Source organism: Phasianus colchicus, chromosome 1 (genome assembly GCF_987193195.1).
Source record: "Phasianus colchicus chromosome 1, bPhaCol1.hap1.1, whole genome shotgun sequence".
In the NCBI taxonomy this organism is placed as follows: domain Eukaryota; kingdom Metazoa; phylum Chordata; class Aves; order Galliformes; family Phasianidae; genus Phasianus; species Phasianus colchicus.
The window spans coordinates 139,098,053-139,124,930 of NC_143436.1; the positions used below are offsets into that span (position 1 = coordinate 139,098,053).

A 26,878-nucleotide genomic window follows, 5' to 3' on the forward strand; every position below is an offset into this window, starting at 1 on the left:
TAGTTCAGATCAACATAAGAAGATAACAACCCTCCGCTAAATCATGTCCCTGAGCACCACATCCAAACGGTTTTTAAACACATCCAGGGATGGTGACTCAACCACCTCCCTGGGGAGCCTATTCCAGTGCTTAACAACCCTTTCTGTAAAGAAGTGTTTCCTGATATCCAACCTAAACCTCCCCTGGGGCATGATTTTTGGCTTTGGACCTTACTGTGAGGCTAGAGGGGACCACTGGGCTGCAGTATCATCTACAATGGAAGGATCTGCAGCTTTTTTTCCATCTGGACAAGTCCCCCTTAAGTAGATGATGCACAAACATTTGGTGCACTTATTTTACAAACTACAGACTTAGTTTTCAAGACACCTCTGTTCCTTTGGGTCAAACTAATTCACTTTCTAAGAAGAGTCACATTAAAGCCAAGTGCATCTCCATTGTTACTGAGCTGTATCTCTCCATTGGTGAGATGGAGTCTCACTTCAGTCTTGTTTATAGTCCCTGACTAGGCAAAGTTTCTCTTTCTGAACTCTCATTCTATTAGAAGGGAACACAATCCCTCTTCATAGCTGGATATACACAGATAGAGTTCAACCTAATTAATGCTGACAACTTGCACTAGCTGTGCATTTATAATCTGTATAGAACTGGAGAAAAATATCTCCAGAAGAATATTGCTGCTAAGGGATTGGAATCATTTACTGACCTGAAAGTCAGCATATCACTCAGTGTTGGTACACGGATCGGGGACTTATTTCCCTTCTTTTCTAAAGCTCAGCATCTATTAGCTTGCGAGATCAGATTAGATTTCAGATTTGGCACTGGTTTTGACATTAGCATTTCAGTATCAAGCATCTTTTCAAAATACATTTAAAATCTCAAGGTAAGTATTGATATGCTGTTTGGACAACTATTATGATTCCTTTGCTTGTTAGGAACAAGAAGCATATCTATTTTTCACCCATGAAGTGATGGATGAGACTGGGTGTTAACAGCTCTCCCTGACATAACCTGACTAGTGGCCCCACAAACCGAAGAGGACACTGCATCGTATGTATTTTTAAAAGCTTAACATGCCAGATTTTTTTAATTGAAATGAATAATACAAAACAACAACAAACCTCTTGGTGGATGAAAATTGAATACTACTCCTATTTGTCTCCCGTAACTGGAAAATAAAGACTTCAGTTATTAAAACTCACCACCATTACTTTACTGCAGATTCATCATTAAAAAAAAAAATAACTTGACTTTGCTTTAGCATTTGAATGAAATTAAAATGAAAGGACCTCTAAGGATACGTAATGGAAACACACAGAAACAAAGCTTTATTAGAACGCTGAAAAATCATTTTTAACTTTTTGTTGAGTATCAGCTGAGGAAATCAGAATGTGCATAAAGGAAAAACATGGAATTTCATTCTGTCTCCAACCTATTTCAATTAATATCAAAACTGACCTCTTGAAATAGTTTATAGAGAAGCATTGTATATATTGCAGGAAAAAAGTACCCTCTTTATAGAAAAAACAGCTTTCAATTAATTTACGATGTAACTAACTAGAAAAGGGTAATTTAAAGAGCTCAACGAAAACGCGGTATTCAATTTAGAATTAATAATGAGAAATCACTGCCTTTCTGCTGTTTTATCTTTTAAACAATTTAACATTTTTACATACAAAATAGAAAGTTGCCTACTTACAAGGTGACTTCTTCCTTGTGCTACCGTGTTCTTCCTGAAATCCATATCCATCATATTCCTCTTTCAGTTTTTATCTAATTGCAATTTGTGCATTTTTTAGTTCACTACATGAAGAAAGGGGAAAACATCTTCCAGATTCACCTTTTTCCCCTCAAACCACCTCCACCACAAGCTCATTCAGTAGAAAACCCAACCCTTCTTGATGAACAAAAGGGTAGGTAAATAGGCTTGCATTATTCAGGTAAATAGTTGTTACAAGCAGAAATCTGTTACTCGAACATTGTTATTATGGGAACAGAAAAGTCAATACACAATGCCTAAGCATTCTATGTAGCCTCATCAAGAATCACAGAATGGCTTGGGTTGGAAGGAAAGTCAAGGATCATCAAGTTCCAACCCCACTGCCACAGGCAGGGCTGCCAGCCACTGGATCAAGTACTGGATCAGACTGAAGAAAGAACGGGAGGCACCTCACCTCGTGCTCTGACCTGCTTTGTAGAAGCTCTCTGGGGTAGCTTCAGGTTGATATTGTCAAGATATTTGTTTGCATGCTTTGCAACGGTGTCCAAAGTACAGAATGTCCCATTGTACCACCAAACAAAAGAAAATGATAGACATTTGTGCAATCAGCCTGCTTTGTGCTGCCAAGTCAGATGGCAAAGCACACTGGCTTTGCCTTTAATTCCGTTTCTTTAAACTGATGACAATGCAGAGAAAGGTGAACTAGCTCTGGGTACCCAGGCCAGCAGGACTGCAAGGAAGTACAGATCTTCTTATGTGCAGCTTTACTAGCTTAGATTGTAAAGAACTTTAGCACTAATCCAATCAGTGTGGGAAGAATGAAGCTCTCCTGGACCGGTACTGGTTTGGATCAGCTCTGCAGCAGCCCTCACTTCATTCACTTTTGGCTTCTTTGAATGTTCCCCTTGCTTTTTTAACTGGCTGCATACTCTCTGAGAGCAGACGTGACTACAAGCATATTCAGCAGCAGAATCAAACACTCAATCCATTTTCTGTTCTCTACTTACATTTTATTACAGACTAATATGAAATCATTTCATATTCATACTTGGTTTTAATTACTCGTGAGCAAACTTAAACCAGTTCTGAATGTTTATATTTATTGCAAGCAGATCCATGTCTCCTGCTCATATGTTCTACGTAAGGACCCAAAACGTGACTGAATATAAACAAGTTATATTTGGTTATCTACAGAAATTAAAGTTAAAAATAGCACTGAAAAGAAACTTTACAGTAACGTATTCACACACTGACTCTTCAAATCAAATAAATGAAGTGGTATAGGATAATCTAAACATTAGATTTGAAGGCTGATTTATTTTCAAATAAATGCACCTATAATTGTACAATAAAAATAAGTGTTAGTATTTGGTGCCGATGACTACAGACATCTTTAATGTTTAATGCACAGATAACTACCCCCAGCCCCCGGGCAGCGCTTCCGCAGATTCTACTTTACGTTCAGTCATGGAAGGACATTTAAAATGGAGTGCATACGTAGCACAGAACTTGTTAGAGATGATGCGTATTAAAATCGTGTGAATTCTCCTAAGGTAAAAAATTAAAGCTTCATCAACGGATTTTTAGATTATTCTGCAAAGTAGAATCGCGTACTTTTTAACTTTCGCAATACTTTCACAAATTTTCATTAAAGCTTTTTTAACAGAGACAGTAGCATGAGCACAACGACCCCACTGGCTTCCAAAAAGAAAAGTAGTGCAGTGCTCAATTCGGCTATCTTTTTCCTTTTGTATTTGCAAGCCAGTTGGGACAAGACAGGCTAATGCAAGCAAGAAAGTAAACTGTAAGCTTTTATATTAAGTGGCTGAACAAACAATTATTGTACAGTGTAAAATCAAAAAGATCCACATCTTTTGCCACGAGCCACTGCAGGAATATACGAACTTCAGTGGCTGAAAAGCTTGAAATACTTTCTAAGTCTTCAGATACATTTGGTTAGCGCTTACCAGTTTCAAGACATTTACAGAAGCAGTTATGGAGACATTATGCTGTTAAAGCTGCAACGATTTAAACAAGGCGAGTTAGGAAGTTATATAGATTTTTTATACTTTTCCCCATTCTTACAATATATAGAAACCAGTCTCCTTTCAGTGCCCCATCCATAATAAAACATTGTAATTCATTTTGATCTAACTTCTAAGTTTTCATCTTGGTATTGCCTGGTATGTTTACAGATTAACTCCAAGTTGCCACCTGCTGCAGTGGGCTAAGTTTGCATGGCAATAGTACAGAAACAAAAACCTATCGAGTGAAATGTTCATGTTCTATGGGTTTTCCATCAAATGGTCTATTTTAATAAACAGTATCAACTTTTAAAGGTAAAAGTATTGCTAAATCAAAGCAGAAATTTCCACTTAAATTCAAGCATTTTTCCTCCTCCAAAAATGACACGTTCAACTAAAATTTCCCAAATGCTTAAAGAGGTGTTTCAGCATGAATAATATCATAAATATTCTAAGTGCTGGTCTACACTAAGTTTGCAATGAACTGCTTTGTTAACAGGCTGAACGGGAATGCAGCACTTTCAAAATCATCAAGCAAAAATCTCCTTATTTAAGGCTAAAAGATGGAACTCAAGAAGTAAAAAAGCAGGAGGGTTTATAGAATAGAAAAGCTAGCAGTAACAGTACAGCACAGAAAGTGTATCGCTCTAATTGCCAGCAAATCATTAATGGTTTGGGTGACACTGACAGAGCAACTGACCTATATTTCTAATTTAACATTCATTAAAATTTTAACATTCAGCCACAACTCCACTCTAAGCTAAATTTAAGTGGCCAAAACTCATAAGTATAAAAAAAGCCTTCAAAACATATATACTTAAAAAAAATAGAAATGGTGTGTTAACAAATGTATGCGTAAAACAGATTTATAAATAGCTACAGTATGAAAAATATTTCAGTGCAAAGGCAATTTTAAGATTTCTAAAAAATACATTACAAATAATTTGTTAACTACACACAAGAAATTTGTCACTGCTACTGGTATAAAATTTATACGCATAATAACTTTGTTTAAAAAATATATACACCAGTGTTTTATGTAGGGGATGGTTTGAACTGACCAACATTCAAGTATGCAATGGCATATATATGTACACACTCCCACACTCATATACATGTTTATGTATTTCAAAATGTTTCTGCTATGAGGACATTCTTTGAAACACAAAAGTGCTACATGTTAAATGGTAAAGGTACCTTCATTTGTGGTGCTCACCATCAGCCTTTTATAATTCTTCCCTTTTCTTTGGTATAATAAAAATTTCACTGCTGACTTTACAATCTGTATGTCCCAGGGAATATTTAACATTTCACTACTTGTTGAACAGGAAAGTCACTCGGAATATTGTGGGGAACATTTCCTACCAACTTGATTTTTCTTTTACTCAAAAGTAAATTATTAAGAAAACCGTTTTGTCTCTATGGGAAGTCATTTTTCTCCACCACTCATGTTCATTAAACACACAACTAATGTTTTGCTCAAGTCTTCCAATAGAGAGTGCAGCTCCGATTCCAAATATTTTGTTTTCACACTGCAACACATTTTTAGTTAATATCCTCCCAGAAGTATTTAAAGACTGTGGTTATTAACGAGTTAAAAACACCAGGCTAAACTAGACTGAAATTGGATTATTCCTTCAGGTAGTTTTGTACCCCAAAATAAAACACTGGACTAAAGAAACAAGACAAGGATACAGCTAATAGTTGAATTAGTGCAAGGTAAAATAAACGTAGCAGAGAAAATAGAAGTAAAAGTTGGCTGTCATACTTGAAGTAATACAAACAGAATCTTTGCAGTCAAACTAATTTCTATTATAATTATGTTTCAGCTGTTAGTAATAGCTGTGTGCCACCTACTGGTTTGCTTGCAAAAGTTAACAGTTGGGTATTCCTTGCTTTGTAATGCATCTCCTCAGCCAATTAGATCTTATCACTAAAAAAAAAAAAAACCTAAAGAAATAAAAAGTCAAAACTAAAAGATTACTTCAGATAATAAAAGACGCTTATTTGGAAAAATAGCCTTTTTTTAAGGGGAAAAAAAACCAAACCAAATAGGTTCTCTGTATAAAACTTACTACTATACTTACTACAATGCATACTTTAAAACCATGGAGATAGTTAAGAAGTGGAAACACTGCGTACCTGCATCCTTGACAAATTCACAAAGACACTGGAGGCAAAATGCTTACATTCGATTTTTCTGTAGATATCAGCGTTGATGATACCTACTGAACAGCCAACTTGACTTCATGTAGTGTGCACGTACTCTACACAAGGATTGTTTTGCCTGTTTTTCTACGGGGGAGTACTAACTGAAAACCATACGAGGCCCTGATTTGGCCACTTACAAGGAAGTGAACACTAGAGAGTGTTTCTTGAAAGCAGATTTGCACAGAGGAAACACCAGTTTGTTCTATAGAAAAAGCAAAGAAAGAAAAAAAGGATAGAGGAAAATCAGAAACAGCACTTAATAATATGCTTTAGGAAACTTTCATCGGAGATAACTGAGGTCATCGCTTCTGGCTGAAAATTAAAACTGTCGATCTCAGAATGTAGGTCACTGACTGAAACTATACACTGCAAGTAACAAAATGACTAAAGATGACAGAAACAACAAATGCACAAGAATCTTGACACAGGAAGATGCGTAAATTTTAGTGCTACCAGTCTCACAGTACCAGACTGTGCGGATTGTTCATTGCCCCAGTAGTTCAAAACATAGAAAGAAGGCCCATCGGCCTGGAAGGTTTCATACTTCTAGCTCTTGATCCTGTTTGCCTGAGCTTTACCTCAGACAGCAAAAGCCACGTATAGTTTGATATATTTCTGTGACTTGTTTGTTTCCTAGAAAAAGAAATAAACAAAGGTACAGTTTTTAAAGGCTTGAATTGGTGTTCTGTCATACAGACGTTTCCAAACCTGACCCACTGTAGCGGTAGCCTGCACTGGAACGACAATGCTTATTTGAGTAGCCAAAGACAGATGGAAGCACTGAATAATCAATGCCTCTCCAGTGCGTAAACATTGTTTTTTTAGAACGAGAATGAGACCTTCTTGCTGGGGAATTGCTGCAGTCATTGCTCCTGTATCTTGGGCTTTTGAGGCAGGCAAGAGGTGTGAATTCTGAGATGTGGTCCCGACAGTGCCTTGATGCATTCTGTTGAGAAAAAGAAAAACAAGTAAGTAGGTGACTTCAGAACTAAAAGCCTAATCTTGCATTCTTTCTGCCTTTCACTAAATCACCACTTTGGCTATTTGCTTCATGTGAAGGTAAAATCCCTCTTTGAACATGATTGGCTGTATATTAAGACCTAAAGAATTAGGTGCAATTTTACATATAATCTCCAAGCCTGATAATAGGCTCTCTAGAAAAGAGATGAAGACACAGAGGACTGCTTTCAAGTTGATTTTTGTGTTGTTTATTTATTTATTTTTAATCTTGTTTATAATTCAACGTGCAATCTCTTTTGTACCTCTTTTTATCTCAGAACTTTTTTTAGTCAGGAATTCTTATGGGGAATTTTGAGATAGAACATACTCAACTACTTTGCCCTGTACTTCCAAAGAGAGGGAATTCTTTACAGTTGATTTGAGCCAGTAGATAGAATTTCCAGAGGTTTTTAGTGCACTTGTTTTGCACTTCTAAGCACTGCCAGGCTTTGGAATTGCTCAGGTTTACGTGTAGCATAAAGTACCTGTAGGCAATCACAACAGTGTGTCTATCTTAGTCTAACTGTCCATTAAAGTTTATCTATACCACACAATCATCCCACATGTGGCAGAATTGGCATCTCAACTCTGGAAATACTCAGGACCATGGTAATAGCATGGTACACGACAAGACCTTGGAATGAACAGACTAGAAGGAAGGCAGCACAGCACTTTTCTCAGTGAGATTATCTTATCTCCTCATGAAATGTACTTTAAATTTCCAGACATAGGGCTGTGGAGGTTATATGACCATGTTTAAGATACTAATGCATTCTAACCATGATTTGGACAAGTGTTATCAATGATTCTCTCCATGAGTACTATTTAAGCCACTTAATACTCTACTCTTGATCATGGATTTCCTCCTTTCCTGTTAACATTAACACAGTAGTAAGAGGGACAAAATCCCAAAATAATAACATAGCTTACAGAAGTTTGCCTACTTTCAATGCCAATCACAAGCTTGAACTGCTACACTAACATAACCAAAAGTATGTAGAAAGCTCCCTTAAAACAGTTTCTCTCAGAAGAGAGTCAGTGAACTGTACCAAACTGCTCACTAGCAGCGAGGTCTGAATTCTTTTAAAGACATATAGACCAAATACTAACATTACTACAGAAAAATTTAGGGAAACAGATAATAGGGTGGCTAACCTTCCTCTGGAAACATCAGTGGGTAGTGCAATCCTACACTGTATAACTTCTATTTCCTATTCCTCCAGCTACAAAGTGAAACATTTTAGTTAACTCTTTCTAAAAATAAAATGGTATTTTTTCTACACATAAAATGTTGGGTTTTAATATGCCATGCCTGACACTACTTCAGAAAGCTGGGGCTTTCTACTGCTAATTGTTCAGCAGTGACCAAAGATAGTAGATTCTGGCATACACACAGCCCCTGACCCAGGGTCCTACTCACAAATAAATCAACTCCTTTTGTATGACAATCTCTCTGTTTTACTGTCTGCACTTGGTCTATGCGTGTATCCAAAAACATGAGAGACAAGAGAGAAACTGCTAATGTGTGAGACTTCTGACTTCATGTATTTGACACTGCAGCGTAATTGCGAGCACACCCTGCTGTAATAACTGCTGTTCTTACAAAACAGATGTAAAACAACACCTATTTGTAACACCATGTATTAACTAGACTTTAATATGGGTATATCCACTCACACAGACACACTGTTCTCCTCACATGACTGTCTGAGACAAAAAAAGCTTACCTGTGACATAGAACATCTTTTGCAACAACTAGGCTCTCCAAATAAAACATAATTATTTTGTATCAATATTGATGAAATACAGGAAAAACTCTGGAGGAAACAGTTGATTTGTAAATAAGTACAGTTCACCAATAGAAATCCATCCAAACTGGCAACACGTACAGTACTGTTACCTAGCTTTGATCTAATTATGGCTCGAAGCTGAAAGAGTTCCTTCAAGAAGTGGCCCATCGCTGTTCACCAGTGCATTTAGGGCTGTTTTATGTCTCATACTCTTCTGCAAGGATGAGGAAAAACAGTGAGACTTGCTGAACACAGGAGGGAAATATGAATGAATTGTACCATTTGGTACAAGTGCAACTATTGTAGCAGGGCCCTATAAAGTGACAGATTTTCTGATAGGTTTAAAAGGGAAAGGTTATCCAGAGTAAAACAAAGTTTCTATTTCTTGATCCTGAGGTCTAATTGTTTGAGCCATACTTTCACAATTCAATTTCAAACTGTTAAAAATACTTAATTACTCTCATTTAAAGTCTTTAAACTGTGGCATGACTAAGTACCATGGGCTCCCTGCTGACAATAACGTATACTCAATAAAAAATCTCCCCTTGATATGATGCCATGAGGTGCACATGGAGCAGTGCCCTGTAGGGCATCAGGCATTCCTGCTGGCCCAGTATTTCCTTAGGGAATCTCTCCCAGCCAGTCCAGGAACTCCAAATTAAGGAGTGGATGTTCTGCTTCTTCCAAGAGCTACTGGAGCACTGCAAGGAGCACTAAACAGAAGGTGATGGTGTCAGCTGATGAAGGCTTACAACCTAGTCATTACCACCTGCTGAAAGGGGCAAGGCAGTTATCATGGTAACTTATTGTATGGGATTCAAATATTTCAACAGCAGGACCATTTCTTTGTTTTCTGTAGAAGAGCCCAACATGTAACAAATGCAACAGCTGGCCTCTCTAAGAGGCCTGTGCTGTTTTGTGTGCAACAGCAGCCAAGCCCAATGAGGAACAGAAAGATGGCGAGTCCCCAGAAAGCCTTCCCCAGTCAAAAGCAGGACGGTGGGAGCAGCAAAGGGCAGAGATTCCACGCAGAGCCTGATGGGCTGATCTGGAGACTGAAGTGAAAGCAAAGTATAAAAACCATCAATCAGAAGCAAAAGGAAAAAGAAAAATATTTCTTAAAAAGGGGTGAAAACGTAGAAGTTATTTACAGCTCACAACCAAAAGGCCTGGTATTTCAGCTAGAAATACTTGGAATACAGAAACGTTGTCCATCAATGTGACAATTTAAAATGAAAAGAAAACAATTCAAAGTGAAGTTACATTTTCCATGACAAAACTGCTTAGCTTCTCTTCTCAATGAGAGAGTGAAGAAAAAAGAAATATCATCAATTAATATAAGTAGGATATTAAAAAAGCCCTATTGCCTCTTCAAAGATAAGGCTGAAGGAAACATTACAGCAGCATATTTTCCAGTTAAAGAACAAATTCAGCTTGTTTCATTGAGCCAAATACTCACTGCAACTAATTGTGACAGACATGAGCAAGTTATGATTTAAATTACCAGACAACCGATTCCTCCAAAGCTTTTGCAGAGTTAATGTTTGAGCACAAGAAAGTCAGCAGGTTGTGTATATGCACATATATACACACATACATATATGGACATATATGTATGCATATATACACGTATACATACGTGAATGTATACCTGCATATATAAATGAAAAGATCTTTCCAAGAGCCCAGAACTAGATTGGGAGTGTTTAAAAAACTGTGAATGGTGACGATGGTAAGCAATGACCTACCACACTGTGGAGTGACCCCCAAGTAATAGAATAGGTAAAAAAGACAAGAATTGCTTCAAAGGCTGTGTGCCATCTGATTGTCTGAGCAGAACTAAGTTAGTAACCTGCAAGGTGACTGCCAGCCCTGTGTTAGTCTTGCCAACTGTTCCAGAAGCCCTTTATCGAAAAGGTTGTAGAGTTTATGGGAATGCAGTAAGTTTAAAAATAGTATTAGTTTCAAACTCACTTCAGACCAATCCAAAAGATCTTAAAAGCCAATTTTAGTCAAAATTTGCAAGAGTGAAAACAACTTTGAATATCTTCTCTGTGACTTCTACAATTAGGGTCATTTTTATTGACTATAAGTTTTGAAGGAAGAAAGATGATGTATTTTTCATCTTAGTCTGTTAAAAATTAAGGACATAAAATCTGTAATGGAAACCAAACTAAGAGCTTCGTAGTATCAAGTCAAAAGGAGTTTTTCTTGCAGACTGCAGAGAAGCCAAGATTTATCCGCATTTCTTCTACTTCTGTATTAAATTATATCTCATAGACTTCAGAATCTTGAGCTATTTTCTTTTTAGAAAGAAGCACAGATTCGAAAATGCCTGCTAGAAATAACTTAGTGCAAAAAAGTTGCATTTTCAGCAGAGCGGATATTTTAATATATTTGAAAGACTGCTAAAAGGGCTTCCAGAACCAGCTTTTCCATATCAAGCTAGAATGTCAGCATATTCAGAATTATTGCTCTATGTGGCAACTATTCCTTTTGGTGATTTACAATGCAAACAAGACATGCATTCGCTGATAGAAACACAAAAGATTAAAATGGGGTCTAAAAATCTTAGATTCTTGAGCCTGCGTTTTGTAGAATTCAGTAGCAACGTGACAAAAATGATGGTGATAGTGACAGATTATGACAATGACTTATAGAGTCCTCACGATAAATAAACAGAAATAGGAAAAATTTACAAGTATTTTGCGAAGTACAGTTGATGTGAATCAGAAATGGAGATAATGAGTACAGTAAATAACTTCTGATGACAAACTTTTTACTGTCCTTCGAATGAAATGGCCAAGCATGCAGAAAGGCAGAAAAAAAGTCACCTTTTGTTCCATTAGAAACTTAGACTGCTTGAAGTCTGAGAAAGCATAAAGATGGTGGACTGCTCAACAGAAAGGCACTGATGTTTAGTCTGATTTTCCCAGGAGATTGTAGGAGGTAACCATCATTTATATTTAAAGCAAGGCAGCAGTTATTTAGACAAAGCGGATTGGAAGACAGGAGGAAACAAAGAGAGGGAAGAAGAAACACAAGCGATATATCTGGTTAAAAGTCAAAGATTTTGTTCTAAATATTAAAAAAAGAATATTGCCAGTGTTAGCCCAAAGTTTGCCTTGAAATTGACTCATTTTCCAGCACTAACATATGATGTTGGTGAAATTCCTTTACTTAAGGCTGTGTATTTGTATTAACCCAGCACCCAGCCTCATTCTCTCTCTTTAGACTTCAATTAAGCATGCAGAACCTACACCAAAACCAACTCCTTCCACAAATAGCAGAGAGGACAGAGAGATCTGTTAAAGATATTGAAATAGAGAAATGCTAAATGCTGATCTGCCTAGAAATACATCTTTGCTTTCTGCTTTCTTTCCCGCCCTCCTGAGGTGAGGCATTTTTACACCAAGGTATATTCAAGGAATAGAAAACAATGGCAAGTGGGTTTGCTTTTCACGTGTAAGAAGAATTTTTTACCTTTGCCACAAGGGAAATTTTATATTCCTTGGAAATTCCTTTATTCATTACCTCTTAACGCAAACTATCTTCTCCAATAAACATTAAACGTCAACTGATCCCTACACATATACTCACTAAGAACTCATTAGTTTAACTTAATGGTGGCAGTTGATGTGCTGAAAAGGGTGAGGGCAATAACATTAACTCTCAGGTTCAAAACCTCTATTGTCCTTCACCTTCTAATATATGTAATATGTGAATGTTTATTGGGGTCAAAAATACAGCCAAAATTTCTGTTAGGGTTGGTCTGATGCACTTAGAATAACAGCATGTTTACCCCAGAAGCTGGCTTCTCTATAAGTCTCAGCAGAGCAGGCCTGCATTTACACAACAATTTCTGCTTTTGGGCTTGGAAGAAAGGTGACAATAGATTTAAAAATACTTTTCTCATTGACACAGCAAAGCACATATATATTGAAATAATGAATCAAACAGATAAAAAGTAAGTTTATCTATAAAAGAGCAAAAAATGAGTAATAGAGTAGGTTTTAATACACTTGTTTGTTTTGTAACAGGCCCTGCTTCAGTAATAAATAGTTTGTAAGATATTCTACAGATAATGTAACATGAATGTTGGCATGAATTCATGACATTTCCTATCAACACACTATATATTCATCACGTTTATTTTAAGTGTATGAATTACTGGTTTATTCAACAACAAACGCATATGTAGTTGTAGAGTTTGTTGGTATAGAACTGTAACTGCTTGTGCAAACCCTACTTTAAAGGGAGCTTCAACATTATGGCATGCTCTCTTCCTATAGGTTCTGAACATAGCTTAAAATTTTCCATTTTAGATAACTACACTCAGCTTGCATAGTAAATGCTAAAATGCCTGTATTAGAGTTTCCTTAATAAAGTATCATGACTACAGATGTATTTCCTTGCTTTAAAATATAATTACCTCAACTCAGGGGTGTGGGCAGTACCTGTGAATATAACTCCATGACATCAGGAATAACTGCTGTACAGGCTGATATAAGTGTTTCTTGCCTATGCTCACTGAGATCCTGAGCTCCTTACTCTTCTTATTTCCTCAAATCGAGAATCATGTTGAACCATATAGCTATCTTCCACCATCCTTATCAACTGATTTCCCACTGGCTGCTGATATTGGAACATATGAATCACCACAGCATTCAAGTATTTACCACCCTATAAATGGTATGCAGCTTCTTTCAGCATGCTGGCTGGTGAAAGAAGTGGCTGGTATACAAAACCAATGATATACACAAAGATAGGGAACCTCTATTCAAATCTTATCTCTAAACTTGAGAAAGGTCTAATTATTAGAAACTTGTGACATCAAAAACTAATTGCACAGAAAAATATTTTTACCTGGATTCTTTCTGTTGCTGTAGGCCACAACTGTCTGCATAAGACCTTCTTGAGAACATCTGGAAGAAGGCTGACAGTTATGAGCAGAATTATACCCAGCCACGCAGGACCACTAGACAGCATTTGCATGAACACATAATACATCCTCTGATAATTGAGAAAAGGCCTGGTGAGAAAAAAGATTAGATAGATATAACACTTCAATACACATTAGACAGAAAAGACTGGCACTGTTAAACGTAGAAGTTACAAAAATGATAAAATACTGAAGGTTTAACTTCCCAGTTTGTTGGGATTTATCCATGCCAGTATTCCCAAAAGGACATCTAAACGTTCACTGACTACAGAGTTGCTTTCCTCTTGCCTGTCAGGGTGTAGGAAATACCAGGCTGCCCTCTCTCCCAAGCTGCCTCTCCCTTGCAAAGATAAAAAAAAAAAAAGTCTGATCTCATACACAGGACTCCCGATGGTGTGCACAACTTCAGTGTTAGTTCTACTCCCTGGCTCTAGCATAGACTGCTACAGCTACCTCCCTCCAAGACAAGCTGCTGTGCAGGTGGCTAACCCTCAGGCGACACAGACCTGACCTACTCTGTGAAATTTTACCTCCGATAGACAGCCTCAGCTACATGAACAAACCCTTGGACTATCTTTGAGTGAGACAGTTTTACTGGTAGTCTGAGGTCTGATATTCTTCTCCTCATACTGTAGTATTTTTAAAAGCTTTACAGTGAAGGAAGAGCTGAGCATTCTGTAATTCTGTAATTTAAATGATTACTGATGCATTTAAAATGTGACTGCAATTGGGATTTCTGCAATTAATAAAAGCTAAATTGAGCTCTTTGTGGGGAAAAACATGAAATGTATAACACGTTTACGTTTCTGAAATAACATTTGCAATGCAATTTATATTAGGATTCATACCAAATAATTCCTCCCCAGAGCAGAGAAAAGACAATGTAGAATAGCAGTGATCCCCAGATCATGAAGTGATTTATCCACGTCCAATAGTGTGTATCTAGTGCAAGCTGAAAAGAACAATACATTATATAGTGTTACTACTATTTAGAAGCAACAGAATATTCCATGAAAGTCAAACTAAAATGACACCTTTTGAAAAAAGGGTAAGAATTCTACACAGAATTAGCTGGATTTTTTCTTTTTTTTTTTTTTTTTTTAATTTTGAGCATGGTTAAGAAGCCATAGATTTCAAAAACTGTATAAACTAATACCCTACAATGTGTGGCTGTGGAGTGAAAGTGATATTAGCAAGCAGCAATGAGAAAACAAGCTCTAAGAAAGTTTCAGTGGATAAAATACAGCATATCTTACCTTCAGCGTAACCGTAAATACAAGCACAGTGAACACCAGTGTTCCAAAGGTCCAGTTTCCAAACATCTAAAAAGAAATGGTCCAAGGCAGTTATAATAGATAATATCTTCCATTGCTTCATGAATTGTCCAGAATAAACATCTTAAAGCTATGTCTTAATATTACAAAGATCACAGGAATTGACAATTAAGCAACACTGAATTCTTTGATGATCTATCCACTGAAAATTTTTCTGTTTTCTTGCCCTCATGTATACACACTTCACATTTCACAGGTCTGTATGGGATTTGCCCAAATGTGCTGAAAGAGCTGGCCTTTGATTGCAAGGCTCCTGTTCATCATGCATGAAAAATCCCTGTGACATGGGGAGGCAAATGAATACTTGATACAGGCCCCAAAGCCCATCTTTAACAAGAGGGCAAAAAGGAGGACATTACATGCTTGTCAGGATCGCCTTGATCCCTGTAAAGATAATGTATTGTTAGATTCCATCCCAAGTATGTAAAGTACAAAAATATAAATAAAAAGAATAAATATAAAAAATCGTGAATATTCAGCATGATTTACCATGAACAACTCACACCTGATCAACCTGATTGCCTTCTGTGAAAAAATGACTGGGCAGGCAGTTGGTTGAAGAGCAGTAAGAGTGAAAGTATGTGAGGCTGTATGAACAGAAAACTGCCTGGACAACCAGACTCAAAAGAGATGTCAGTAGCACTATGAAGTAACTGGAGGGTAGTTACTGGTGATGTTCTTCAGGAGTTGTCGCGGAGAACAAAAATGTTTAACTTCATAAACAGTCTGAGCAATGGAGCAGAACATACCCTCAACAAATTTGTAAATGATATCCAATTGAGAAGCAGCTGATACATCTGAAAGCAGGGATTCTACTCAGATGAACCTCAACTGTTTGGTGAAATGGGCTGACTAATCTCAAAAAGTTCAGCAAATGCAGGATTCTGCACCAGAAGAATTCTATGCACCAATGCACAGAGGCCAACTGCCTAGAAAGCAACTTTACTAGACAGGACTTAAGAGACTTAGTTGGGGTGAATAAGTTGAACCCAAGTTGAGTGTGCTGTTGCAGAGGTAAAGACCAACCTCATAAAATATTAACAAGGATGCTATTAGCAGGTAAAGGGAAGTGATTCTTCCTGTCTACTCAGAACATAACTGTCCTGTCTTAAGTAACAAGAAAAGTCCTTAGGTATTAGGAGAAATGTTTTCAGCATGAAGGCAGAAAAAACAGCCTGCCCAGGAAGATTATGAAATCTCCATACAGCAAACAATCATACAAATGTCCTGCCTTGGGAAAAACTCTGAATGGACATCACAGCCAGCCATATGACAGAAATTTGTAGGAACCTTGGCTGAGATGATCTGATCCACTGGGAACAAAAATTTGTTTAGAAAATAAACACATAACTGACCTAAATATTCATTATCCTGAACAACCATTTAATTTCTTCAAAATTACTGAATGTGTAACCAAGTGTACACAGCAGAAAACCTTCAGTATTTTGAACTGAGTTTTACTACGATATCTAACACGATGTTTTAGTAGGGTCATGTCCATGCTACATAATTATGTGTGCACTAAAAATGTATGTATAGCTAATACCAGGCAGGAATCTGTTTCAGGAAACTGAAATTTCGCTGACATTTACTGGATTTCTCTTGCAGTTAAACTTTTACAGTACTCTCATGCTGTATCTGGCATCTCTTGGAGTGCATTGTGTCAGTCTAAGTTTCTGCACACTGAACAGATGTGTCCATATTTCCAGTAAAAGCTGGTAGATAAGGAAAATAACAGGAAAGCCTTCCTTGCCTCTGTTCATCAGTCTACATGGGAAGCAGCGGGCTACAACCTAACACCTCATCTATCCATGTTTTTGGCTAAGGAAATGAGGCCACAGCACTGAGATAGCAGATACCAACAGTCTGCTAATTCGGCACAAAGGAAAAGTAAGCAGAGCAATATGGGAAAGAATGAGCTCCCCAAATGACAGCATTTTCAGCACTGAATATATCTCAAGATACTGTTTGTGACTTCAGGTTGTCAATCATTCTTTTGTAAGTCTGTTAATGTGCAGTTTATTAACAAATACTTCGTGTGCTCTGCTCCCAGCCTATCCAAGATCCCCCCCCCTCCTTCTGCAATTGCATTTATTGTCTCTTCCACATTCCAGTTTGTCACTCATTTCCCTTCCTGTTTTTTTTCCCCATTCTGTTAATCCCTTTAGCATAGTTTCTCCTATCTCTGAACCCAGCTTAACAATTATATTTAAACCCATCTACATCAAATGATAAGATGAAAAAAAAAAAAATCACACAGCAATTATTTTTATATGAGTAAAACTAAGATGACATTCATAATTTGCAATCACTGCTACAGTGCCTTCTTTTCTTCTTTCTTTCCTTGTGTAGCTGGCCTCTGACTATATGGTTTTGCAACACCAGCAATGCCATATCCAAATTGGAACTTCATACAAAAAGTATCATCACAAACTAATAAAGAGATAAATCTTTGGCATCTTAGTTTTGTTTACCAGGAAATAACTGAGGTACACGTTTATGGAGTCAATTTCGGTGACTGAAAGTATACTTTTCAGTATTCTAGCAACATTACTGTACAGAATGCAAACAATTTCAAAAACACTTTTATTCAGAAACATTCTAGGGGAATGATGTTTGGAAGCAAACAGGAATATTTAAATTTTACTGTGATACTGGGGGCAATTGAAGTAAAAGACATTAACTTTTTACTAGCTTTGCAAAAATGGTGTAATTCACTTTTGGAAGGAAAGAAGACTTAATTTTTTTTTTTTGTTTCAAAAACAATTTTAACACTTTGGAATCTAACTTGAATCATCTGGTATCACTTATGATATTTACGTTTTCTGCTCTTTTTATTCTCTTTCATATTTTCTTCCTTTGCCAGTTTCATAGTAACACATTATTGCAGAAAACATTTCAAATCTTCCAGTGTTGTATTGACATCTTCCAGACGTGAGCACAATTTAAATACTTGGAAATAACCATCAACTAGCGTTCATGTATGTATGAACTCACATTGCATCTCTGACTATTACTGAACACTACAATTCTGAAGCCTTTAAATGCAAAACTACAACTGAAAATCTGTACATTTTATGCATACAAACAAGCATGCTGAATGGTATCAAATTTGCTAATCCACTCTGACACTCAGGGATGAGAAACTCTCATCAAGCAAATCATTTTACCATCAAATATGAACATGGGTATCTAGTTCTAGACACACACACTGAAAATTTGCAATTAAGTGTTGATGCCTCTTCACTGAGAAGAACTTGATTTAGTACACACAACAGAAATAGATTAAAATTCCAAAAAGGAGCCCTACCAGAACATCTGGAATAAAAACCACATACAAAATTTTGTACACGTGAAAAGTCTAATTTTCTGGACTATAAATATGAGCTGATACAGACTGGAACAACTAACTGAACATAATGGGATCAGAATAAGAAGTGCTGCGGGGTACAGCTATGCTTAATGGAAAGCCATCCAGTCCTTACAAGAGCTGTCTTTCTTAACAGATGTTCTCCCACTCCCACTGATAAATGCTACAAAGATGGTACTTTATGGAATTTGAATATTGCTTTCCAAGCAAATGTGTATGTCATACATAGGCAATAAAATTGTGCTGTTTATCTTCTCTTTCACTTTGAGGGTCTTTTCTAAAACTGCTCAAACATTTTATAGCATAAACTGTAATAAATTTTCTACAGCAGAGAGTCAGCAACAAAATATAGGCTACAGAAAAGTATAGAACAAAATAACAAAATGCAAGGAAGCAAAAAGCCTACTTATTTTTGAAAGTTCTTGGCTCTTCATTATGTCTTGCATACTTTAATACACCTTGTACTCTACAGAATTTCTTTGTATTTTAAATACTTGTAAGGTAGTGATAAAAAGAGCATTTCTATTTAAGTAATACTGTAAAAGTTACAGGAAATAGTTAACTGCTCTTTAATTAACAGTTTAATTAAAGAACAGTGAAAGAAATGGATATCATGACAAATCCACAATAGTCTTACCATGTGAGTGTTGGTTGTCATTAGCTGAGGATAGGAAGAGAAGCAAGTAGCAAAAAGAAAAAAAAAAAGCACACAAATAAAATAGACCAACATATCAATGGGTAAAATAAATAAAATGCAGAAAGGTTCTTAAAACTTGAATTCATGTGACAGCAAAGCATGTACAGAGAGATTATTTTAAACTGCCATTATGTAAAAATCAATTAAAATATTTAAAAGCTTGGTATACCTAAGTTCTTTTCTGATCATTCATACTTGCTCTACCAAAAGTCTTATGATATGTTAATCAGATATTCATCAGATGCGTGTCAAGCATAGAACAAAAAGGCTACTTTGTAAATTCTGAAGAAATTCTTCAACTTTGTAATACATATTTTTCCTAAGCTGCATCTGGTCCTATGCCACCATTTACCAATATACAGAATGCCCATTAAATAATACAGATTTGGCTAAACAGGTAACCGATCATAATTCATAAAACAGCTATTGTCTGTGTGGGAGATCTTAAAGAGAACAATTAAGACTGTTCATAATGACAGAACACACACTTGATGTTAAAAAATTACCTGTTACTGACTGACCAAATCCAACACTAACCTGTCCATTGCTGGTCACAATTGTGTTGTCAAACAAGAAATAGGCACCAAAGAAAAATACCACAGCATCAAACACTCCTAGGAATGTCCAATAAATAAATGCACGCCAGCGCAACAAAGCATTCTTGGCAACATCTCTGTGTAAAACAAGATATATGCATTTACATTAGAATGTTATTAAAAGCTCACAGGAATGGTATCAAAATTGTTTTTCCTTCAAAAAACCGTAAGAGATCTCATGAAAACCATCACCTCTCTAAATGACAACTGTCTATCACTCCATACCCAAATCCTTCCTGAGTATTTCCTTTTTCTTTGTTTAATTCATTTTTTACTGAACCCTTTAAACTGTAGTTTGCTTATTCCATCTGCATGGTAAACCTTCTGGGCTGCACCCATTTACTTTTCCTTCTTTTTTTTTTTTTTTTTTTTTTTTTTTTTTTTTTTTTTACAGTATCTGCTGTGCGTATGACAATCCAGCCTGGATTGCTGGATTGCACTAGAGGTCTCTGGAGACTCTGCTTTGTTTCCCATTGGGTACTTTTTTACACAGACTGTTGCAACAAAACAATATACTAATTTTATGTGGAACGTGCAAAAAAATGATTTTGCAATTAGGGTGAACCTTCAGGTCAAATTGCATTCCTTAGATGTTTTCTCATGAAGATTACATGAATTGGGCAAAACTGTTCACTGCTGTTTATTTTGTTACTGCAGAAAAACTTAAATAGTTCAAATTAGTTCTTGCACATAGAAAGACTATATATCAACTTGCCATTTACCATAAGGTACATCAGAGCATAGTTCTGATATATAAACAAATAAGTTACATGAAAACCCAGAATTACAGGCATCTCACATAGTAGCTTGCAATACTATTAACCAACCCATTCACTACATATGTTTAAAAACTATATCTGATAACTAGATTAATTCATTTGTCACTGCATGCTAACCCAGTAGATTAGAAATACATGGTCCAAAACTATATATGGCTAACTGTAGCCTTATCTGGCTCAAATAACTGTGCTATGCCCAAAACAGCTTGGCACAGAGTCTGTTAGATATCAAAAAACAATGTATTTGACCAAATAACCTGGTCATAAAAAAAAAAAAAAAAAAAAGGAAAAAAAAGAAGAAAGATCTTCTGAACGACCATTTCTAAACTGAGAACATTTAAAATACAAAAGAGAAATGAAAAATGGGGAGTTTGGGTTTCAACAGTAGTATCGTGTATTCCTCTTCTATTTCATGGCTATACAGTATCTGTGCACTGATCATCTTTTGGCTGTGTATTACCTTCCTCCAGAAATGCTTGCACTGTAATTACCTATTGTTACCACTCTCAAAACATACTGGTTTTACAGCCACAAGAACAAATAAAAAAACTGGCAGTGTTTCTGGAAGATTTAGATAATTACATGCAGTTTATTAGCAGGGAGTGCATTCCAAGTGCACTAGTCACAGTTTTAATGCCCAGAAGGTAGTAAACAATATGCAGAGGACTGTTTTGGACACAACACAGAATATAACCTATGATATAACACACTAGCACTTAGTCTTCTTTTCTTTCAGAATAGTATAAAAATGTATGTGCTATGACTCCTCTTTATTATAAAAAAATCTATTCCTCATGGTTGGAGGAAATAAACAGAACCAAAATAAATCACAATTTGATTTGTAAGACAATAATTTCTATTATGCTCTCACTAATGCAGCAAATGAATGGAGTGACTTGCAATATGTAAATATTCATGTTGAAATACATGTGTGTTGCAACAGTTTACATGCCATGCGTGTGGTTTTCAACACTGCAGTGTGTGTGATGTGCTATTGTGCCTCATGGTACGGAAATCCTGAAGATTTTGGTTATAACATGGAAAGATTCCACAACTGAACAGACAAACTTCAAGGACTAATATATTAAGTTTACCTGTACAGGGAAGGCTCTCTCTTGAGTGTGTCTGCACTGACATGTTGTTCCATTAGACTGTACAAGAGGATAGGAAGGGAAGTGAAGCTGATATTGTACAGTGTTAGATACGCAGTATCATACAAAGGCTGTAGATGGAAAAGAACACAATGAGTTATAATTTTAAAACAACTGCACTTCATTTAAAATGTGTGAGTTCACTTTTTCAGAAAACATAAGTAAACCTCTTAACAAAGGAGGCAGATACCCCATAACAGCTGCTTACTGATTTAAACCATAACTGCGCCCTCGAACTCCATTCATCTGGATGAGAAAAGATCAACTAAAAGAGGGGGGGAGTATTTCAGAGATTCTTCAGCTGCAGGTGACTGAAATGAGCTGTACAAAGAAGCAGCCCAATATTATCATTGTTCCTTCACCTCTCTGAACTATTTTTCCATGCATGGATCACCACTGTAACTAGAACTTAAACTTATTACATTAGCCTCATATAAGGGCTCTTTAATTATGCAAAACCTACTTGGCGGTCTTTTATGCCTTAAAAATTGCTGCCATGCACCCCCATTTTCATTCAGAATTGTACTTTCTACTTAAGAACAGGAAATCTTAAGTACAACCTAATTTTCATCAACAAATGCTTTAATAACAAACACTTGCAATGTCTTTGTTTTCTTGTCTTTTTTATTTTTTTTGCTTTGAAAATAACATTGTTTTTATGGTAATTCATCACATTAATTTCTGTAATTTCAACTGCCACTAAAAATCAGATGAAGCAGAAGTAATACTCCTATTTCTACAGTGTGCAAACTAGCCTAGAAATGTTATCACCTGGACAGGCACAGTTTCACAGGCTCCCTTTGTTTAAAAAATGACAAAGAGAAAATTTGGCAGTGAAGAAAAAAAATAACTGACCTGTTGTGAAAATCCACAGAAGAACTGATATAAAAACTGAGGAAAAATGAAGCAGACATTCTGAAAAATAAAATGACACGGTTAGAAATGAAATACAAACACTAATACATATGCTGTTCAGTGTTAAAGCTACTCATATTACAGTTTTATAACATCAGTTATAAATGCCGTAAACGCTGGAGGAACAATAGAAAGAACTGCATATGTTATATATCAACGCCATCTCACCAGTAGTACCGCTAAGAAAAAGACTTAAAATATTTTGACAGAAAAGATAGGATTACAGTTTCAAAATTCAAGGGCAATGAATTTGTGATCCAGGAGCACAGCTCAGTTTAGAGAAGGGAAAACAAGATGCAATCCACAGGAGGACACAAATTGTGATAAGGAAGAATATTTATCTTCTGCTTAGCGATTTCCAGCAAGGTAATTTTTAAGATGTTTCTACCTGTGACCCTAAACTTCATCTTCCCCTAGCTATACATATAGTCAAGCAATAAGACCTTGAATAACCCCCTGATAGTTACTTTTTATAATGTTCCACTGCTTACCGAAAGAACTTGGATTGGATTCCAACATTCAGAGCTAATAAAACTGTCTAAAAAAGAGAATTATAAATTTTCTCCACTCACACTACTCCAATGAATTTAGAAACTAATATAAATTTAGTTCTACTAAGTTTTCAGGTACTACTTGCAACTTGATTTAAAAGGGCACTGTAGAGAAAATCCAGAAGTTAATGAAAACATATAGAAGAGTCTGTGTTGGAATTTGTAAGAGTGAAAGGCAAATTTTACATTGAATCATACTGTAGATTACAAAATAAGATATTCCCCTTATGACCTGGTTAACAACAATAATCCTATTTCAAATTTGCAGTTGGCAATCAGGAAAATCTCTTCGTGGAATTATTGATTTTTTTGTACCAACTATATGTAGATATTGCCAATGGAATTTTTGAAATTGAGATAACTACAAAAAGCATTTTCTTACCTTATAAAAGAAGTATTGCACAAGTTCAGATATCCTAACATAATAGAAATGCCCATGAACAAGCAACATTTTTTTCAAGTGTTTAAACTTAGGTATTGCATAGTCACTGTTTCTTGCTGCTTGACGACCTTCTTTGCCAATGATTCCTTTAAAAAAAAAAAAAAAGAGATGAAGCTGTTTAGTAATGGAAGAGCTATTTGAAAGATGCAATTATTTGAAAAACTGAAAAATAATGCTATGACATTGGTATTCTATGAAATCACTACTGTAACTCATAAAATTCCCAAGGAAAACGTACTAAAAATTGCCTATAAAAACCAGAATCTGATTGAGATCACCTATTTTTAAGAAGTAAAGGTTTTTTCTGAAAAGCACACTTACCTATACCAACATGTGCTTCTAGAATCATACTGACGTCATTGGCTCCATCACCAATTGCTAATGTGATAGGGTGCTCCTTTGACAGCTTAATCAATTTCACAATCTGGAAAAAAATTAGTGGTAAAAACTGTTGTCTACAATGGGTTGGCAATTTTGCATGTGTGTACAATTAAATAAAAATGACCAGCACAGCTATGTGAGAAACTCTCTGAAAGGACACAAAAGCACTATTATCCAATCCAACAACCAGGCATTAAGATCACAGGAGGGTCTTTGTATTAAAATTTTTTTCTACAAACATGAAAAAAAATTATTTGATAAAAATTAGTATACAATAGTCTGCAAGTACTTAATTATATAACACTTTATTCTATCTGAATTCTTCCTTTGTGGCTTCCCACTTATATTAAATTAAAAAATTAGTATCACTCCACAATAATAAATAACCCAGGTTCTTGTAGCATCAACAAGTCAGTTGACAATTCAAGGCTTGTTACGTTAGGAGAAAGGAATTAGTTCCATTCATTAAATATGTCGTGTACCAACAATAAAATTTGCACAGTATGTACATAAATCAAATGCAGGCATGCAGTTGGGTGCCATTTTAGCATACCATTATCTAAATTGCTTGCCAGTAGAAATTTCCCCTGCTCATTTTTTATTTTTTTACTGCTTTTTCCATTTTAGTAGATACTAATGTAAATGTTAACATTTCAAGTTATTATAAACAGTACAAAGTTTTAACTTTCAATATTTACATACATATGTTACACCAGAAAAGGAATACGAACCTGTGCTTTTTGCAAAGGTGCCATTCGACAGCATAACACTGCACTGCAGTTCCTGCAAATTTCAAGAAAGAGCTCTCTGTAGTTACCAGAGCTCCCATCTTGTCTTGGTTTCATTATTAATGACAAAGCTGCTCCATCAATAATTAAACCATAATCTTGCATATCAGTAGAAAGTCTGTTTAGGGATAAAATATAAACTAAGAGTCACTGTAAAATTCTCAGACATATTTTAATTTTGGCAATAGTTATTTTGTGAAAATTAACTAATGAAAAAATTATGAGTAGAGAATAGTCCATAATTAATACATTTTGAAATGAAATTCCTTGTATAGCACTATTTATGACATTTTAAAATTTGAGCTTATGTTGAACACATTCAGTGCTTCAACCATTTGATTACAGCAATCTGAAACCTCAATGACTTCAACACTGAATATGAGTTGGTTTGAACGGGCTTTACAAACTGCTGTAAGGTAAGCTGAATTGCAGAAAGAACATCAGTATTCCATAAGACAGGGAAGAAAGCTAACAAGAAGAGCTTCAGGTGCTCCAAAATCTATTTTGATGAGGAAAATAACATTGTTTTGCAAAAGTCTATGTTTAAAGATTTTAAACCACATTTAAGCCACGCTTTGAAGGCAACACTGAAGAGCTGACCTGAAGAGTTAAGGCCACTGTTTTCATTTACAGGATGAATGCTTTGCATTTAGTACAGTGACTAAGTCTGACACAAGCAGACCTGGGTAAACTTTAAGATAGCTAATTTGGGCATTGCTAGAAGTGTAGCCATGGTTGCATGAAGCACAGAAACATATGCTGAACAATAGGGGGAGATGCTGTACACCGAGTGCTGCACTATGGACTTCTGCAGCATCCTAATTATTTCAGAGCTCCCTATCACTTGCCAAAATTACACAGTAGCCTCAGGCTCAAGCCCACCAGTGAGTGCTGTATAAACATACACTCCCTTTTATTTGTGCTCTAGTTTCAGTGCTGCAAGGTAATACCACTCCGTGTGGGTTTTCAACAAATGATTTCACCATGACCAATGAAAAATACTGCATCTATTAATAGTCTTTAACATATTTTAAGCAACTCCATCTTCCCTACTAAAACATAAGCTATTTTTGACAAATAATGTAAAGTACTGCAAACTATATTTTAAAATAGTTTACAGATATTTTCCAGCACTTTCTTACCACTGGAACAAACAGGGCAACACCATTAGTATAACACAACATCTAATAAAAATATATTACTTAGAAGTCTAGACAATGTACTGATTTTGTCAAATATATTACAGTGAAAAGTCTTCAACTTGAATTTGAACACCTAGGTAAAATCTTGCTATTAATATCTTTGCACATTCTCCACCTCTGGAGCCAAACATAGGAGATTCTGATGAGTTTTTATGTCTGGCAAATTGGTATTCCAATTAAAAGTAACTTGTAAAACTTGCAGAGTGTAAGCTGAAGGTGGAATGAATGATACAGAGATAATCAGTAAGTTATTTTTAAATGTGAAATGTAAGAGACACATTTAACCGAATACACAAATATTCTGACCCTGAGTTTCAAGCCACTAGGCTGAGAGTTTTAGAACCTCTCTGTTAAAGTATCACAAACACATTACTAGCTTGTTGCTCCTTTGCTACTAATTTATTTTATTCAAATGCATATAAAATGAATTTGCTAACTGGTTCCATATTGAAAACAAAGCAAATATATACCATTTCATCTCAAAGGACAATAACAACTTTTCATGACGATATGGATGCTTTTGAGTCTAATTTCTATGTATTTACACGATATGAAAAGAGGTTTCATAAAAGACTATTTAATGTGGATCCGCCAGTAAGCTTCAAGTAGTCTAACTTATTTCATATTATACCAATGTTTTTGCTTTTTAATGCCATTTTCTATCTTCTTTCATGCTATATTTCAAGAAAATCATTTCTATGCACAATTCCTCTCCTTCCTTTGACATTCAAAAAACAGAGAACTTAATGTCTTCTGTACAATCTACCTTTCTATTTAGGGCACTTTAACTATTTTTATGCACAAAGAAGACTCGTTACTGTGCTGTTGCCTGTCACCTGTCTGTAAATACAGCAGAATCTTCCCTCAAAATTGTGCAGTAGGATCAACACAGCATAGCTCCTTGAGGATTTGGTTTTATCAAGAAAGTCTTATCATACAGTATCTCTGATTACAGAAATAAATCATGCCTGCTTCCTTTTTAAAAGTT

At 35.8% G+C, this 26,878-nt stretch overlaps 1 protein-coding gene across 6 annotated transcripts in view; it reads right to left on the bottom strand.

The window, feature by feature from the left end:
* Positions 1–1,334: 1,334 nt before the first annotated feature.
* The window catches only part of ATP11A (ATPase phospholipid transporting 11A), a 121,800-nt gene continuing 96,256 nt past the window's right edge, over positions 1,335–26,878 (bottom strand). For 2 of the 6 annotated variants that reach the window (XM_031613779.2, XM_090128594.1), the window contains exons 20-29: positions 24,632–24,806; positions 23,841–23,943; positions 23,460–23,605; positions 22,467–22,526; positions 21,555–21,682; positions 19,623–19,758; positions 14,941–15,006; positions 14,533–14,636; positions 13,609–13,774; positions 1,335–6,899 (exon numbers count right to left, since the gene is read on the bottom strand). In XM_031613779.2, coding sequence (XP_031469639.2) covers positions 6,642–6,899; positions 13,609–13,774; positions 14,533–14,636; positions 14,941–15,006; positions 19,623–19,758; positions 21,555–21,682; positions 22,467–22,526; positions 23,460–23,605; positions 23,841–23,943; positions 24,632–24,806 — 1,342 coding nt within the window. In that variant the 3' untranslated portion in view covers positions 1,335–6,641. Of the gene's footprint in view, positions 6,900–8,679; positions 8,770–8,841; positions 8,957–13,608; positions 13,775–14,532; positions 14,637–14,940; positions 15,007–19,622; positions 19,759–21,554; positions 21,683–22,466; positions 22,527–23,459; positions 23,606–23,840; positions 23,944–24,631; positions 24,807–26,878 lie in introns of all 6 variants that reach the window. The other 4 variants (XM_090128611.1, XM_031613781.2, XM_031613782.2 and 1 more) reach the window with 4 other exon arrangements.